At 46.4% G+C, this 16,302-nt stretch overlaps 1 protein-coding gene across 3 annotated transcripts in view; it reads left to right on the top strand.

Annotated features, from left to right (window-relative positions):
• Positions 1-16,302, top strand: part of LOC138491108 (probable cation-transporting ATPase 13A4) — a 1,567,030-nt gene that overhangs the window by 1,538,001 nt on the left and 12,727 nt on the right. For 2 of the 3 annotated variants that reach the window (XM_069617430.1, XM_069617431.1), the window contains one exon: positions 12,389-12,469. The exons of the other annotated variant lie outside the window; for it this stretch is intronic. In XM_069617430.1, coding sequence (XP_069473531.1) covers positions 12,389-12,469 — 81 coding nt within the window. The remainder of the gene's footprint in view (positions 1-12,388; positions 12,470-16,302) is intronic. 3 annotated transcript variants of the gene reach the window in all.

Raw genomic sequence — 16,302 nt, forward strand, 5'->3', positions numbered from 1 at the left:
TACACCACAAGTGATGGGAGAGGGAAAGGTGTTAGCAGTCTTCGAGAAGACCGTCATGACCCTTCTTTCCAGGAAAGAGGTGCTCCCGGCGGTAGCTGGTGGGCAGAAATTAGCATAGGTGGTGAGGTTGTGGCAGAGGATTTGGTGGTTGACCAAGTTGAATGCCACAGGTAGGTCTAGGAGGAGGAGCAGGGCAGAATTCCCCTCATCCCTGATCTCGTCCAGCGAATTCTTTAGGTCGAGAAGGGCAGATTCTGTTCCATGTCCTAGGCAGAAGCCAGATTGTCGCATCCCTAGGATTTGGTTGTCTTCCAGGAACTGCTGAACTTGCAGGTAGGCTGCTCGGTCCAGGATTTTTAGTAAGACGGGGACGGTGGTGATTGGCCTATAGTTGGATGGATGGGTCAAGTAAAATCTTTTCAGGAGAGGGAGGACCCATACTTCTTTGAGGCTAGCTGGAACAGTGCTTTTAGCAAAGTATGCATTTATGAGTGCTGTGATGAAGGGGGCTAGCAAGTCAGTGCAATCTTTGATGAGGGAGGCAAGGCATATATCGCCTTTCCATTTTGAGGTTTTCAAGCTTTTGATCAGTTTTAAGTCTTCACTTTCTGAGATGTCTCTGAAGAAACACTGAGTGGAGTGGCGGGTGGGGGGATGCAGCTGTTACTTGTGGCTAAGGGGTCTTTGTTGAATTGCTGTTGTGCAAAGAATTTCATGCTCAATGTGTCAATTTTGCCCAATAGCGCTGCTTGGATGTCTGAACACCAAGTTTTGTCTTTAGAGATTGTCTTAGGGGGTGGGGCAAGAGATTCAAGTTCTCTGAAGATGGTGAAAATGTATTTTACATCAGAATTTACATTGCTAATTCTAGAATTGAATGAATTTGATTTCGCTGCGATTGTGGTGGATTTATAGAGTTTGGATATTTTGGCTAACTGATTTTTCAGAGTGTCAGTGGGATCTTTTAGCCAAGTTAACTGGGCTTGCCCTTTCTGATTGCGCAGTTCCAGGAGGTTGGGGGTAAACCAGGAGTGTTCACTGCATTAGAGAGGATTGAGGTGTATATGTTATGTTATGTTATGTTACTTTGCATTTATATAGCGCTCTATATATCATTGGTATGACCTCAAAGCGCTGGTAGGTTGAACGCCCTCAGGAGCCGTAGTTCTGGTCAGTAGAGAGAGAGTCTTAGGGTGCGTGGGTGCACCGGATGTGTGTGCAGCTGAAGTAATTGGCGGGTGGTAGCTGCAGCCTAGCGTTAGGTGTGGTGCTGGAGATATCAGTTGGATTTGTGCAGTCTGGTGGGGGGACACCCAGACTGGGCTCTGGCTGCGATAGGCCTGAAGGACGCATATCTGAGCAACTAGGCCGGAATGTGCTCGGCTAGCTGCGTTCTATTAGGGTGATGAGGTGTTAATGGGGTCATATTCGTATGTGGACAGGTAGGCCGAATTAATCAGGGGTATAGCTGTGTTCTAGTTGAATGATGGAGAAAGTAGAGAGTGAGCGCAGTGATGTGATATGATGGTTATCTTTAAAGCGCCGGAGACCAGGCACGTGAGCAGGGTGGCGGGAACAGAGCGACACACGGACATATACAGACAGGGGATGGGATTACAGTGACAGGAGGGGGGATAAGGATATATAGCAACAGCATGCGGAACAGGAGGGCAGGGCATAGAGTGATAAACGTGTGGGGCATGTTAGCATTTACATTCTTATTTCTATCAAATGCGATTCACACTAATGTTAACAACTCCAAGTGTGAGGCATGCCAACATTGGCACTTCCATCCGGAGGCCACTCAGGCCAACGTATATAATCCTGACAGGATCTGGTGCAGGCCAATGTTCACAGTTCATCTACTCCGTCCACCCCATCCACTCCATCAACCCCGTCCACTCTGTCAACCCCGTCATCTCCATAGACTCCCTCCATGTCATAGATTCTATCCATTCCATCTGCCCCGTTCATTGCATCCACTCTGTCCATTCAATCCATTTAATCCATTCTGTCTATTCTATATACTCTATCCATTTTATCCATTCCATCCATCTCACCCATTCCTTCCATCTATTTCAACCACTCTATCTCTTCCATCCGATCTATCCATTTCGTCCATTCCATCCACTCTATCCATTTCATCCACTCCATCCACTCTATCCGTTCCATCTACTCTATCTATTGCATCCACTCTATCCTTTCCATCCACTCCATCCACTCCATCCATTCCATCCATCCCATCCACTCCACTAATGAGTTGGTGTTGGAGTAAAATGGGGGCTGGAGGCCAGGGGTGTTGAGCAGAGGCAAGATGTTGTCTCTGGTGAGCGTCCGAGAGCTTTGCGTTATTGCTGCAGGTAATGGGTTGGGTATAGTTTTGGGTTTTGAGGGCTGGTGGATGGAGAAGTGGATGAGATGGTGGTCTGATCGGGAACAGGGTGTGATGGCACTGGTGGATACCTTGCAATTGTGGTTGGCAATCCAGTCTAGAGTACGTCCTTTCCTGTGGGTGCGATTGGTAATGCCTAGGATATCTATGGCGTCATAAAGCAATGTTGCTTGAGGGTCGTTAGGGTCATGAACGCCCAAAATAAGGTCTCCTAACAAGATAATTTTGTAGGAGGCGTTTATGTTGTCCTGGAGAATACGAAGTAGGTTTGACTCAAAGTTGTGAAGGGGGCCACGTGGGCAGTAGATGAGGTGCAGGGTGATAGTGTATGTGGGTGATGATGGGAGTTTGAGGTCAGTGTTGCCATCGATGGATGTGTTACACCATCTGAAGGGAAAGGATTCTTTCCCTATTAGGGTGACGCCACCTCCCCTGGAGGAGGGTTTGTCTTTCTGGAAGATAGCGTACCCCGTGGGCATTGCTAAGGATAGGGCAGGGCCACAGGCGTCATGAAGCCAAGGCTCTGAGATGGCTAGAGTATAGAGGTTATGTTTGGCAATCAGGTCGAAGATGTCTAATGCATGGGCAGGCAGAGAGCGAGTGTTCATGAGGGCGCAGGTCAGGATGGGCAGAGTGACTGTGGTTGGGTCGAATGGACCTGAGTCTGAGGGGGTGCCCTGATTGGGAATGGCTTGGCAAGAGGGTAGGGCAAGAGGCGGGTGACTGGGTATGGGTTTGTTGGGAAGTCTGTTGCGTGGTGTGGCTGCCTCCTTTCTGATGTTGAGAGGAAGATTAAGGTTGGCCCGTATTCTAAGCCTTGTGGCGCCCGGCTCACCTGCCGCGATCTTCCACCCACCGTCGGCCCCATTTCTTTTTCTTTATGTCCCCCCACTTACCTTATTTTGGCTGTGGCGGCCCTCGCTGCCGCAGTCGATTAGATGGATGCCATATGGAGCCCGGCCATTTTTGAAAAGGATTTTCCTTCCTACAGCAGGCTGCCGCATGCATCCCGTTGTAGGAAGGAAAATACTTTTTAGCACCCCGGGTTACCACTTTGGTAACCCGCGATGCTCATTACCTTCATCCCCAGTTCGCTTCACTCGGGCCTATAACTTGGGCTGCCGGGCCGTTATCCCCCGTTCCAGCCTCTGTGATGAATGTCACATTAAAACTTGCTGAGGGACACAGTGTGACTACATATATGAAACAATGAGTAGCGAGGCGTACAACTTAGCTTTAAACCTGATCATCATAATGAGCTGCTTTTCAGACATCTAGATGTGTAACGTGGCTTCAGACCTGATCGTCTGAAAGTAGCTGTGCAGATGTTAGCGAGGGCAACATACCACGCCTACTCCATGCTTAGAAAGGGGTACTTTTCTTCCCTCTAATTGCAGAGAGAGAACTGCTCTCCTTAACACTGGCGTGCTAGCGGTCCTCCCAAGCATGGCACCATGAAGAGCAAATGCATGGAAAGTCAGGCGAACCTGAGTTTTAGTGCATTCTGCGATCTTCGTAATGCAATGTAAATGTAAATGTTTCCTGCCATGCATGCGCATGTCATGAGGCATTTGCATGAATTCCTATAGTGTCCACCAACTTTTACCAGTTGCTAAAAGCTGGCGGATTCCATAGGAATCAAATGCATATCTGATATCAGAATCAGGTGCTGGCGGATTCCATAGGAATCAAATGCATATCTGCCATCATCAGAATCGGGTGCTGGCGGATCTGCATTCATTGCTAAAAGCTGGCGGATTCCATAGGAATCTAATGCCTATCTGCCATCATCAGAATCAGGTGCTGGCGGATATGCATTCATTGCTAAAAGCTGGCGGATTCCATAGGAATCTAATGCATATCTGCCATCATCAGAATCAGGTGCTGGCGGATTCCATAGGAATCTAATGCCTACCTGCCATCATCAGAATCAGGTGCTGGCGGATATGCATTCATTGCTAAAAGCTGGCGGATTCCATAGGAATCTAATGCATGTCTGACATCATCAGAATCAGGTGCTGGCGGATATGCATTCATTGCTAAAAGCTGGCGGATTCCATAGGAATCTAATGCATATCTGCCATCATCAGAATCAAGTGCTGGCGGATCTGCATTCATTGCTAAAAGCTGGTGGATTCCATAGGAATCTAATGCCTATCTGCCATCATCGGAATCAGGTGCTAGTGGATCTGCATTCATTGCTAAAAGCTGGCAGATTCCATAAGAATCTAATGCATATCTGCCATCATCAGAATCAGGTGCTGGTGGATCTGCATTCATTGCTAAAAGCTGGCGGATTCCATAAGAATCTAATGCATATCTGCCATCATTAGAATCAGGTGCTGGTGGATCTGCATTCATTGCTAAAAGCTGGCGGATTCCATAGGAATCTAATGCCTATCTGCCATCATCAGAATCAGTTGCTGGCGGATTCCATAGGAATCTAATGCCTATCTGCCATCATCAGAATCAGGTGCTGGTGGATCTGCATTAATTGCTAAAAGCTGGCGGATTCCATAGGAAACTAATGCATATCTGCCATCATCAGAATCAGGTGCTGGTGGATCTGCAGCTTTGCTAAAAGCTGGCGGATTCCATAGGAATCTAATGCATATCTGCCATCATCAGAATCAAGTGCTGGTGGATCTGCATTCATTGCTAAAAGCTGGTGGATTCCATAGGAATATAATGCATATCTGCCATCATCAGAATCAGGTGCTGGTGGATCTGCATTCATTGCTAAAAGCTGGCAGATTCCATAAGAATCTAATGCCTATCTGCCATCATCGGAATCAGGTGCTGGTGGATCTGCATTCATTGCTAAAAGCTGGCGGATTCCATAGGAATCTAATGCCTATCTGCCATCATCAGAATCAGTTGCTGGCAGATTCCATAGGAATCTAATGCCTATCTGCCATCATCAGAATCAGGTGCTGGTGGATCTGCATGCATTGCTAAAAGCTGGCGGATTCCATAGGAAACTAATGCATAACTGCCATCATCAAAATCAGGTGCTTGTGGATCTGCATTCATTGCTAAAAGCTGGCGGATTCCATGGGAATCTAATGCCTATCTGCCATCATCGGAATCAGGTGCTGGTGGATCTGCATTCATTGCTAAAAGCTGGCGGATTCCATAGGAATCTAATGCCTATCTGCCATCATCAGAATCAGTTGCTGGCAGATTCCATAGGAATCTAATGCCTATCTGCCATCATCAGAATCAGGTGCTGGTGGATCTGCATTCATTGCTAAAAGCTGGCGGATTCCATGGGAATCTAATGCCTATCTGCCATCATCAGAATCAGGTGCTGGTGGATCTGCATTCATTGCTAAAAGCTGGCGGATTCCATAGGAAACTAATGCATATCTGCCATCATCAGAATCAGGTGCTGGTGGATTCCATAGGAATCTAATGCCTACCTACCATCATCAGAATCAGGTGCTGGCGGATATGCATTCATTGCTAAAAGCTGGCGGATTCCATAGGAATCTAATGCATGTCTGACATCATCAGAATCAGGTGCTGGCGGATATGCATTCATTGCTAAAAGCTGGCGGATTCCATAGGAATCTAATGCATATCTGCCATCATCAGAATCAAGTGCTGGCGGATCTGCATTCATTGCTAAAAGCTGGTGGATTCCATAGGAATCTAATGCCTATCTGCCATCATCGGAATCAGGTGCTAGTGGATCTGCATTCATTGCTAAAAGCTGGCAGATTCCATAAGAATCTAATGCATATCTGCCATCATCAGAATCAGGTGCTGGTGGATCTGCATTCATTGCTAAAAGCTGGCGGATTCCATAAGAATCTAATGCATATCTGCCATCATTAGAATCAGGTGCTGGTGGATCTGCATTCATTGCTAAAAGCTGGCGGATTCCATAGGAATCTAATGCCTATCTGCCATCATCAGAATCAGTTGCTGGCGGATTCCATAGGAATCTAATGCCTATCTGCCATCATCAGAATCAGGTGCTGGTGGATCTGCATTAATTGCTAAAAGCTGGCGGATTCCATAGGAAACTAATGCATATCTGCCATCATCAGAATCAGGTGCTGGTGGATCTGCAGCTTTGCTAAAAGCTGGCGGATTCCATAGGAATCTAATGCATATCTGCCATCATCAGAATCAAGTGCTGGTGGATCTGCATTCATTGCTAAAAGCTGGTGGATTCCATAGGAATATAATGCATATCTGCCATCATCAGAATCAGGTGCTGGTGGATCTGCATTCATTGCTAAAAGCTGGCAGATTCCATAAGAATCTAATGCCTATCTGCCATCATCAGAATCAGGTGCTGGTGGATCTGCATTCATTGCTAAAAGCTGGCGGATTCCATAGGAATCTAATGCCTATCTGCCATCATCAGAATCAGTTGCTGGCAGATTCCATAGGAATCTAATGCCTATCTGCCATCATCAGAATCAGGTGCTGGTGGATCTGCATTCATTGCTAAAAGCTGGCGGATTCCATGGGAATCTAATGCCTATCTGCCATCATCAGAATCAGGTGCTGGTGGATCTGCATTCATTGCTAAAAGCTGGCAGATTCCATAGAAAACGAATGCCTATCTGCCATCATCAGAATCAGGTGCTGGTGGATCTGCATTCATTGCTAAAAGCTGGCGGATTCCATAGGAATCTAATGCCTATCTGCCATCATCAGAATCAGGTGCTGGTGGATCTGCATTCATTGCTAAAAGCTGGCGGATTCCACAGGAATCTAATGCCTATCTGCCATCATCAGAATCAGTTGCTGGCGGATTCCATAGGAATCTAATGCCTATCTGCCATCATCAGAATCAGGTGCTGGTGGATCTGCATTCATTGCTAAAAGCTGGCAGATTCCATAGGAATCTAATGCCTATCTGCCATCATCAGAATCAGTTGCTGGCGGATTCCATAGGAATCTAATGCCTATCTGCCATCATCAGAATCAGGTGCTGGTGGATCTGCATTCATTGCTAAAAGCTGGCGGATTCCATAGGAATCTAATGCCTATCTGCCATCATCAGAATCAGTTGCTGGCGGATTCCATAGGAATCTAATGCCTAACTGCCATCATCAGAATCAGGTGCTGGTGGATCTGCATTCATTGCTAAAAGTTGGCGGATTCCATAGGAAACTAATGCATAACTGCAATCATCAAAATCAGGTGCTGGTGGATCTGCATTCATTGCTAAAAGCTGGCGGATTGCATAGGAATCTAATGCCTATCTGCCATCATCAGAATCAGGTGCTGGTGGATCTGCATTCATTGCTAAAAGCTGGCGGATTCCATAGAAAAGAATGCCTATCTGCCATCATCAGAATCAGGTGCTGGTGGATCTGCATTCATTGCTAAAAGCTGGTGGATTCCATAGGAATCTAATGCCTATCTGCCATCATCAGAATCAGGTGCTGGTGGATATGCATTCATTGCTAAAAGCTGGCAGATTCCATAGGAATCTAATGCCTATCTGCCATCATCAGAATCAGTTGCTGTCGGATTCCAAAGGAATCTAATGCCTATCTGCCATCATCAGAATCAGGTGCTGGTGGATCTGCATTCATTGCTAAAAGCTGGCAAATTCCATAGGAATCTAATGCCTATCTGCCATCATCAGAATCAGTTGCTGGCAGATTCCATAGGAATCTAATGTCTATCTGCCATCATCAGAATCAGGTGCTGGTGGATCTGCATTCATTGCCAAAAGCTGGTGGATTCCATAGGAATCTAATGCCTGTCTGCCATCATCAGAATCAGGTGCTGGTGGATCTGCATTCATTGCTAAAAGCTGGCAGATTCCATAGGAAACTAATGCCTGTCTGCCATCATCAGAATCAGGTGCTGCTGGATCTGCATTCATTGCTAAAAGCTGGTGGATTCCATAGGAATCTAATGCATGTCTGCCATCATCAGAATCAGGTGCTGGTGGATTTGCATTCATTGCTAAAAGCTGGCGGATTCCATAGGAATCTAATGCATGTCTGCCATCATCAGAATCAGGTGCTGGTGGATATGCATTCATTGGATTCCATAGGAAACTAATGCATATCTGTCATCATCAGAATCAGATATACAACTATTTTTGAAAGGTGGAGTGGTTGGGGTGTTGGGCATGTAAGTTTTGTCTTGGGACCCTATTGGTCCCCGTCAAAACCTTGAAAATCCCTTGGATTGGCAAATAAGGCAAAAGGTATGCCTAAATCTTACACATAGTTTTCAGTCTTCACTTTCTGCTTGGTAAGATCAGAAAATAACCCCCTAAATCTTGCCTATTGTTTTGGAGGATTTATTTTTCAGGGCTCCCAATTTTGCAGTTAAAGCACAGTGAGATTAAGGGGCTGATTAATGGAATTATTTGCGCCAAAAACAGGGATTTGTGCACCATTCTGCCCGCAAATCCCTGTTTAACAAATGAGGATTTGCAGGCAGAATGGCGCACAAATCCCTGTTTTCGGCGCAAATAACTCCATGAATCAGCCCCTAAATGATCTTCCCAGGATCACACACTTTGGTTAAGTGGAGAACCCAGGTTTTGGGGATAATCAGACATTTAAGAACTTGATCACATATCTTCCTATCAATAGTTAATATAAGTATTTGTTAAGGATTGGGTTTGAAAAGATTAAATAGTTTTGTAGCAATGCATTTAAAAGTACACAAAATAAACACATGATGTTAATCGTTTTAGAAACATGTAAATAAGCAGTAGGATTAAAGCCTTGCCTTACACTTCCTGTTGAAATATCACAGTTAAAGCCTACAAAAGTGTTTGGGTTTTTAAAACTGCTTTCACTGTGAAACAAAATGAAAGCAGTGTAATGTCCGCTGCTAGAACCTGTTTTTCACACTGCATGCAATGCCAAGCTGCCCTTGTATTTATTATCACTCACCCACTCACACCTCTTAAAGGGCCACAGTCCTTCCCCTGGCACCCCTGTGCCTGGGCTATCAACCTCTAATCTAACTGTAATGCTTTGGTGACACAAAGTCAAACTTCAGGGGGGGGGGTAGCTGTGCTTCCCTGCGCTCGCAGGCCAAAGTGAGAACGCCGACCTGGGAAGGCTGATGCGTGCGGATGAGAAAATATGGAATGGGTGGCAATGCTATTGAGTGCTGGTACTCTGCTCATGCCTGGAGAAATCCTGGCCCTCAATACAGCAAAAAATAAGAAGCCCAAGTACGCGGCGACGATCAGACCCGGCCCAATTAAAGCCCTGCTATGGCATGACATCTTCATGCTGGCGTAAAACCAATGGATTCCTATTGAAGCTGCCTGAAGCAGGAGTATTTAACTGGCATCTACAGGGAGTGCAGTGTGCCACCCATAAAAGGGGAGTTGGCATTTACACTTTTTGAAAAACAAAGTGCAAAAACAGCAGCAAGGCGATTTCACCAAGTTGAACACCTTGTTTGCACTACAACTTGAAACCATTGAAAATTACAGAGGGCAGCGATTTGCACAAAAGGGCAAAGAAAGTGCAATGTACTGCTTTGAATATATTATCAAGTCAATGATTATTGTATTTATTATTATTATTATTTTTGTATTTATTGAGCACGGACCTAGCTTCAAGAAGCAATAGAGTGCCTTACAGAGGTAACAACAATACACATGCATAACTGAGCGCTTTTCAGTGGTAACAACAGAACAGATATACAGCAGGAGTAGGATACTGAGGGGCACAGAGGAGGGGGACAGCTGTACTGGGTGGCGGGGATGAGAGAGGTGGGCGGCGTCTACCGAGTCAGGATGCGTGAGGGGTGTTCTTTTCTGAATTGTAGGAGTGTGGGGGGTGAGTCTGATGCTGACAGGGAGGAGGTTCCATAGTCCTGGAGCATAGGCAGAGAAGGCTGGTTCTCTGGTCCTTTAATTTTTTCAATTCTGTACGTGTCCTTGCTGATTTTTCTGGTTTTGTCGATGAATAAGGTGTTGATGGCGGTAGATGTTTCAATGGAGTGTAGTATGGCCATGTCAGGTAGCGGGTTGATGCAGTGCTTGACCGCTTTGTAGAGGGCTCTGCTTTTTTGTCATTTTCTGATATCGTGTTCTTATAGTAGGAGGCCTTGGCTGTGGTGATAAGTTGTTAGCAGGTTGGTCAGAGTTTCTTGAGGAGTGCCCGGTCGGGTGTGGTCCTAGAGCTGCGCCAGGCTTTCTCTTGTTTCCTGATTACTCTTTTTCTGAGGTTGAGTTCTTGCGTGTAGCAGGGTGATGATGGTTTCGGTTTGCAGGTGCGTTGTTACAGAGGCGCGTGTCAATCGATGGATGCTAAGAGGGTGGCATTGAGTGCTTCCAGTAGAGTGTCTCAGTACGGTTGGGGGTGTTCATTCCATGTAAGGTGGAGGATGGCACGGTCTTCCTTGAGGGCTTCCACCTGCAATTTCTTGAAGTTCAAGGAGGTTTGTCTTGTGCGTTTCTGCCGGGAGAGCTTGTCTGGGGTAGTGTGCAGGATGTGGAATTGCACGGCTGGGTGGTCAGACCAGTCAAGCGGGAGGTGAGAGCCGTAGTGTAGGGAAGAAAGTGCAGTGATGATAAAGTCGAGGATGTTAGCTTTCTCTTGTGTTGGGTCTTTCGTGTTCTCTGTCAGGCTGAGGGTATCGAGAAGGCAGAGGAGAGCTTCCTTCGTGAGTTTGGTGGCCTTGTTGCCTGGGAGGTTGAAGTCGCCTAAGAAGATTTCATTGACATGTGTGAGGAAAATACTGGTGACCAGGTCGGTGAAGTCTCGGATGAAGGTAGTGTTGGGTTTGGGTGGACTGTAGATGAGATGGAAGGTGACTGTGTCAATCGGGGAGAGTGGTAAGTGGCTGGAGAGGGCTTCGAAGGATCCAATGTTGTCAACGTCCAGTCCGATGCAGGGCCATGTTGTATTTTGGATGACTGCGAGGCCTCCACCCGTCTTGTTTGGCTAGTCTCTGTGTCGGATGTTGTAGCCGTCAGGGACAAGGATGTATAGGATGTGGGTGGAGGTGGGTGTCAGCCAGGTCCCGGTGATGAAGGTGACATCAAGGTTGTGTGTAGTGATGAGGTCTGCTGCATGGGTGAAACCTGAGCGGAAGTTGGCGAGCATCAGCTTCTGTGTTGTGGATGGTAAGGGGGTGCTGATGGGATTGAGGCTGAGGTGGGTGAGGTTGCTGCATTGCAGAGTCCATGCCGTAGAGGTGGGGCAATGTCATTGACTTTGGCATTGCCTGGTGATGGTGGGGATGGCTTGTTGGGACTGGTGGAAGAAAACACATGTTGGCGCATGCTTACCTGTTTTCTGAGCAGGGGTTCGGGCCCTACATCCTCCCCAGTCCAAACAGCTCCAAACAGGAATTTGCCTTTTCTTCATCTGCCATTCACTTCGGACACCCAGACGAGAGACACTCTTGATCTAAGAGTTAAGAGCAGAAAGGAAGAGACAGGGATAAGAAGGTGGGTGGGGCTTAGGCCACGTGACCTAGATCTACTTGCACCTGCTGACCAACTGCAAAGGAAAAGAAGCTGGAGGGCTGCTTAAGTAGGGGGAAAAGGGCGGCAAAACAGGAAGGCACCAACAGTTTAAAGTGATTGACAGGTGGGCAAGGCTTAGGCAAGGAGGGTAGCATACCCTTTGTGGTGTGTTTTGGCCCCCAATATCTGGAATGGCCATCCACAATCCTTAAGCAATGATACCAATCTCCTCTCCCCATAAAACCTTATTTGCATTGTTATTTTCAATCTGCACCTGTTCTCTTTTTTGATTATTCGTTAATTTCATCTTTTTCTAGATGTGTCTGTTATTTTGTCTTGCATGCTATTATTCACATTCTCTCTATAGCACTGGGATCCCTACTGCCAACTGTTTGCGCTTCATACCCCCAGCCCAATCCAAATGCCCAATGCTGCTGCCCTTGGATGATGGCTTCTGCACCCGCTTTAGATGAATTCCTAGGAACACTATTCCCTGTACCCTATACCCCAATCCTATACCAACAGTAGTCGAGAGAAGCTCTAAGGATGTTTTCTTCTCTTTCCGACAGCTCGTCTGTGTTCCCATTCGTTGGAGGGTGGCCCTCTTCATCACCTTGCTCGTCCTCTTCATTGTTTCTTACGGAGTGGAGGTAAGTCTTAGGCAGATTTTGGGGTACATCCTTAAAATAAATACAACAGCCTGTGTGGATTTGGAGAATGAGCGGTGACCTGCCAATGCGGAGATATAGACTTCAGGGTGATCGCCTACTCCGACCAGGAACGGGGTGACATAATACATAACAAAGAGTTGTCCTGTCAGGAAATACTTTTTGAAAGGAAGTGAATTCGTAATAGCTCATCAGTGTGAATGATTGTGGAGTGCTCACTCAGTTGTGACAATCCCTAGCAGTGTTAATCAAAGCCCTGGAAGACAAACAAACAAGTATACAGGTGACTATGTTCTACTTTGCACCTAACAAGTGATTTCTTTCAGATTTATTTTGCCAACTCATGTCATAAATAAATCATCTCATTAGATGTTTGGACAGACACATATTTACTTTGCATCTGCTTCAAATGACAAAATATTACATAAAATCTAAACATACAAATAATACAAATATTTTCTACACACGAGAAGAAATAACAAACATTAGTCAGACACCCCACAGTCAGGACCCACAGTGGCGTCCTGATAATGCAAGCAATATCCATTTTCATTCTGTCTGACTAGACCAGTAATTCAACAAAAATAAGCAGCTACATTGACCGAACCATGGGCTCAGGGGTCTACGTTAAGCTCAGTTCTAATCGCTATGACTCTGCAGCTACATCACTGGGTCCATTAGTACTTCACAGGGGGCTATATGTTTCGGTGGCATGGGTGTAAATGTTCCGCCTTCATCAGGACAAAAGAGAATGGGCGACCCCCTCACTTGTGAGGGGGGAACACCTCCAGAACAATCTTGGGGTGGTGGGTAATGGCCTTCTCCCAATGCTCTCATGTGGGTGGAAGAACGTGGGGTTGAGGGCTGTTTTAAGGGTGTCACCAGTTTTCAGAAGTCTATGGGGCTCTGTTATATAGTTGTATTACTTAAGATTGTACATATATGGAAACCACGTTATATTGCATTGATGTAGGTACGTCATAGATGTAGTGCACAGTAACTTAGTTAGATGGGGAAGTTATACATGCTGCCTGAAGAAACAACGTTCTTAGGGATTGTGATGTACTTGCTACGTGTACTAAACCTTCTGTGTTTGTTCGTTCGTGAGAGGGCATTCATACAGAAACAGCCTCTCAGCTGGAGGTTCTTGTTTATGCTGTTGTACTTAATAAAACCCATCGTTACATATCCTGAGCAGTCTGAAGTGTGTATCATAACATTGGCGACGAGGATTTACAGCAGCCGAGGACCGAGAACCTCCAGCAGCCAGTATCTACTGAGGTGGCCGCTCCGTTCCGCGGAACGTTGTAGCGGCCGGGAAGTAAGTCCTGCACCTGCCCTATCTTATAAAAGCAAAGCGCTTGTGTCGTACCTCGTTCCGTTTTATAAAGCTACGTTGGACAGTCTTCGTCGGCGAACGTGCGCGGCTGTAGTCCCCTCCTCTTCCCTGCGTTAGCGTCCAGTGAACCGTAGGAAGGGGCACTGAGCGGCGCCCTGCCTCGTCGCCATCGGGACACCACCGTAGGCACACTGGTATCAGCGCATCTTGAAAGCGGCTACTGCATGCGTGAATGTCACAGTGGGCATACGAATAATCGCGCACGTCAAAAGCAGCTTTGATAGCATGTGGCACCGGCAGTGAGGTTCCCAACCGCAGGAGAAGGGGTGAAGAGTTACGGAACAAGCGGTTATTGATTGGGAATTACGGCTTCAAGGGAAGCGTTCTAGAGCAGATGTGGAACTTGCAGAGCAACGACTGAAATGCTTTCAGAGGCAGGAGAGCATGGACAATGGCTCAAAGACAAATGAAAGGCAGATGGGGGAAGTAAAGAAACCAAAAAGGATTGTATTCCAAATCCAACCAGCGTTGTGTCTTTCAAGTGAGAAACTGAAGGGAGAGGAATCTACTGTGTCAAGGAATAGGAATAGACACAGTCCCAAGCTTTAACGTCAGATCTGGACTGTGCAAGTGCAGAACATGGCCATGTCAAACCTCAGTGGGCCACCCATGTTTATGGCGACGAGGATGGGATCTTGAGTGTACCCTCCTGGTTTAATGTCAGGTTTACTCAGATTCCGTACGCCACCCTTCATCTCATTTTCGTATACCTCTTTTGACATCAAAGTGATCTTTGACCCCGAATCGGCCATCATGCGCACTTGCCTCCCATCCACTCTGATATCAGCATATGGGCGTTCACACTCATCATCAACATTCCTTTCATCACCCACAACATTTGTTATAGTGTTAACAATAATATTCTCTAAAGGAAATTCATTTTCATCATCCGATGATCTTCTTGCTTCATCTTCATTCACATACAGTACTTTCTTTTGACTACTCTGAAAGTTTTTGCAACGGTTCGCAAAATGACCACGTCTTTTGCATTTGTTACAAATCGCTCTCCTCCCTGGACACACCATCGATGCAGCAAAATGCGTGTTGCTGGCACATCGGTAGCATAAACGTTCCTCCTTCTCTCCTCACTCTTTTTCTTCACTTTTCTGTTTCGATGACTTATTAACACTGCTGTAACCACGAATGGGAACTTACTGCTGTTGCCGGCACCCATTATGTCCCAGTAACACTGTGCAGAGTAATCCAGGGCGCCTGAAGTGAGACAAGTACGTGGGATTTCCCAGATTCACAGAACACCCCCCCCCCCAATCACCCACCCAGGTTCTCAGACGCCCACAGATCCAACAACCCTTACCAAGATGGATGGTCTGGCATGACTGCAATGGAGTAGAGTCAACAAAGATTAAAAGGAGGAGTGGGCAGAGTCTAGCGTGCAGACCTAGAACTGGAGAGATGAAGACTTGAAAGGAAATCACAGCGAAGATGGAGCCACCGAGGATGACACCGCGCGGTGTGGGGCATGGACAAGGGCAGGCTCAGTGTCAAGATCAACACGGACATAGAATCTTGCAAGACAAGGATCACATGGAGAAGTGGTTTTATAAAGCTTGGTCATCGGTGCCACTCAGATGAATCCTTATAATGGCCCGATTCGTGTTACGATGAGCCGAAAGCTCCTGACCATGGCTGGCGATAATATTCAGGTGCTGAGGACCAGCATGCCAGCAGAGATGTAGAATTGTGAACCTTCCCTAGCACAGATCATAAATGGGTAAAGGACAGGCTGCAGGGTGTGTCAGTGGAATGCAATGGGATTTCACTGGTTCGATTAGAAAATGGCACTGAGCAAAAACGACAGTGGAGAAGTTCTAGGAGACATTGCAACATGGCCTGGAATCATAATACATGAGTGACTTGAGTGTGGTCTACAATTGTGGTAATCTGAAATAAAACGGAAGTTACACAAACCAGACCTAATTCTGGTTGAAACTGAGGAAAAAGAAAGCTGATTTTACAGTGATGACTGAAAAAGAGAAATCAAAAATCATGATAGTAAATGTAGGCTCTGTAGTTGTTTTGAAGGTACATATGGACATAAAATGTCTTGAAGAAGGCAGGGCACTTGACATGTTAGGCCCAGTAGCTGGAACCAGCTCTGATAGACCACGTGTCACGAACCAACCGTAACTGGAAACCGTAAGGTCAGAAATGGACGGTCTCCTATTAGTGGGTGTCTTTCCTCCTGAGAGCGCAGCCTTCGTAAGGTAAGAACAGAAATGATGGCTAGGGACTCAGGTGAAAAGGCAGGAGGGAGAACGCCTGAACACCTCTGAGGCGGAGGAACAAAAAAAAAAAATCAACCACATGAGTCCCTGTTATCCAAGGACAGCAAGCCCTCCCGCGCCCCCAATTCCCTTTTCCTACCTTAGTGCGGAACCCAGAACAGTGATGCTCC

Source organism: Ambystoma mexicanum, chromosome 10, assembly GCF_040938575.1.
Source record: "Ambystoma mexicanum isolate Mex_15411 chromosome 10, UKY_AmexF1_1, whole genome shotgun sequence".
Lineage (NCBI taxonomy): Eukaryota > Metazoa > Chordata > Amphibia > Caudata > Ambystomatidae > Ambystoma > Ambystoma mexicanum.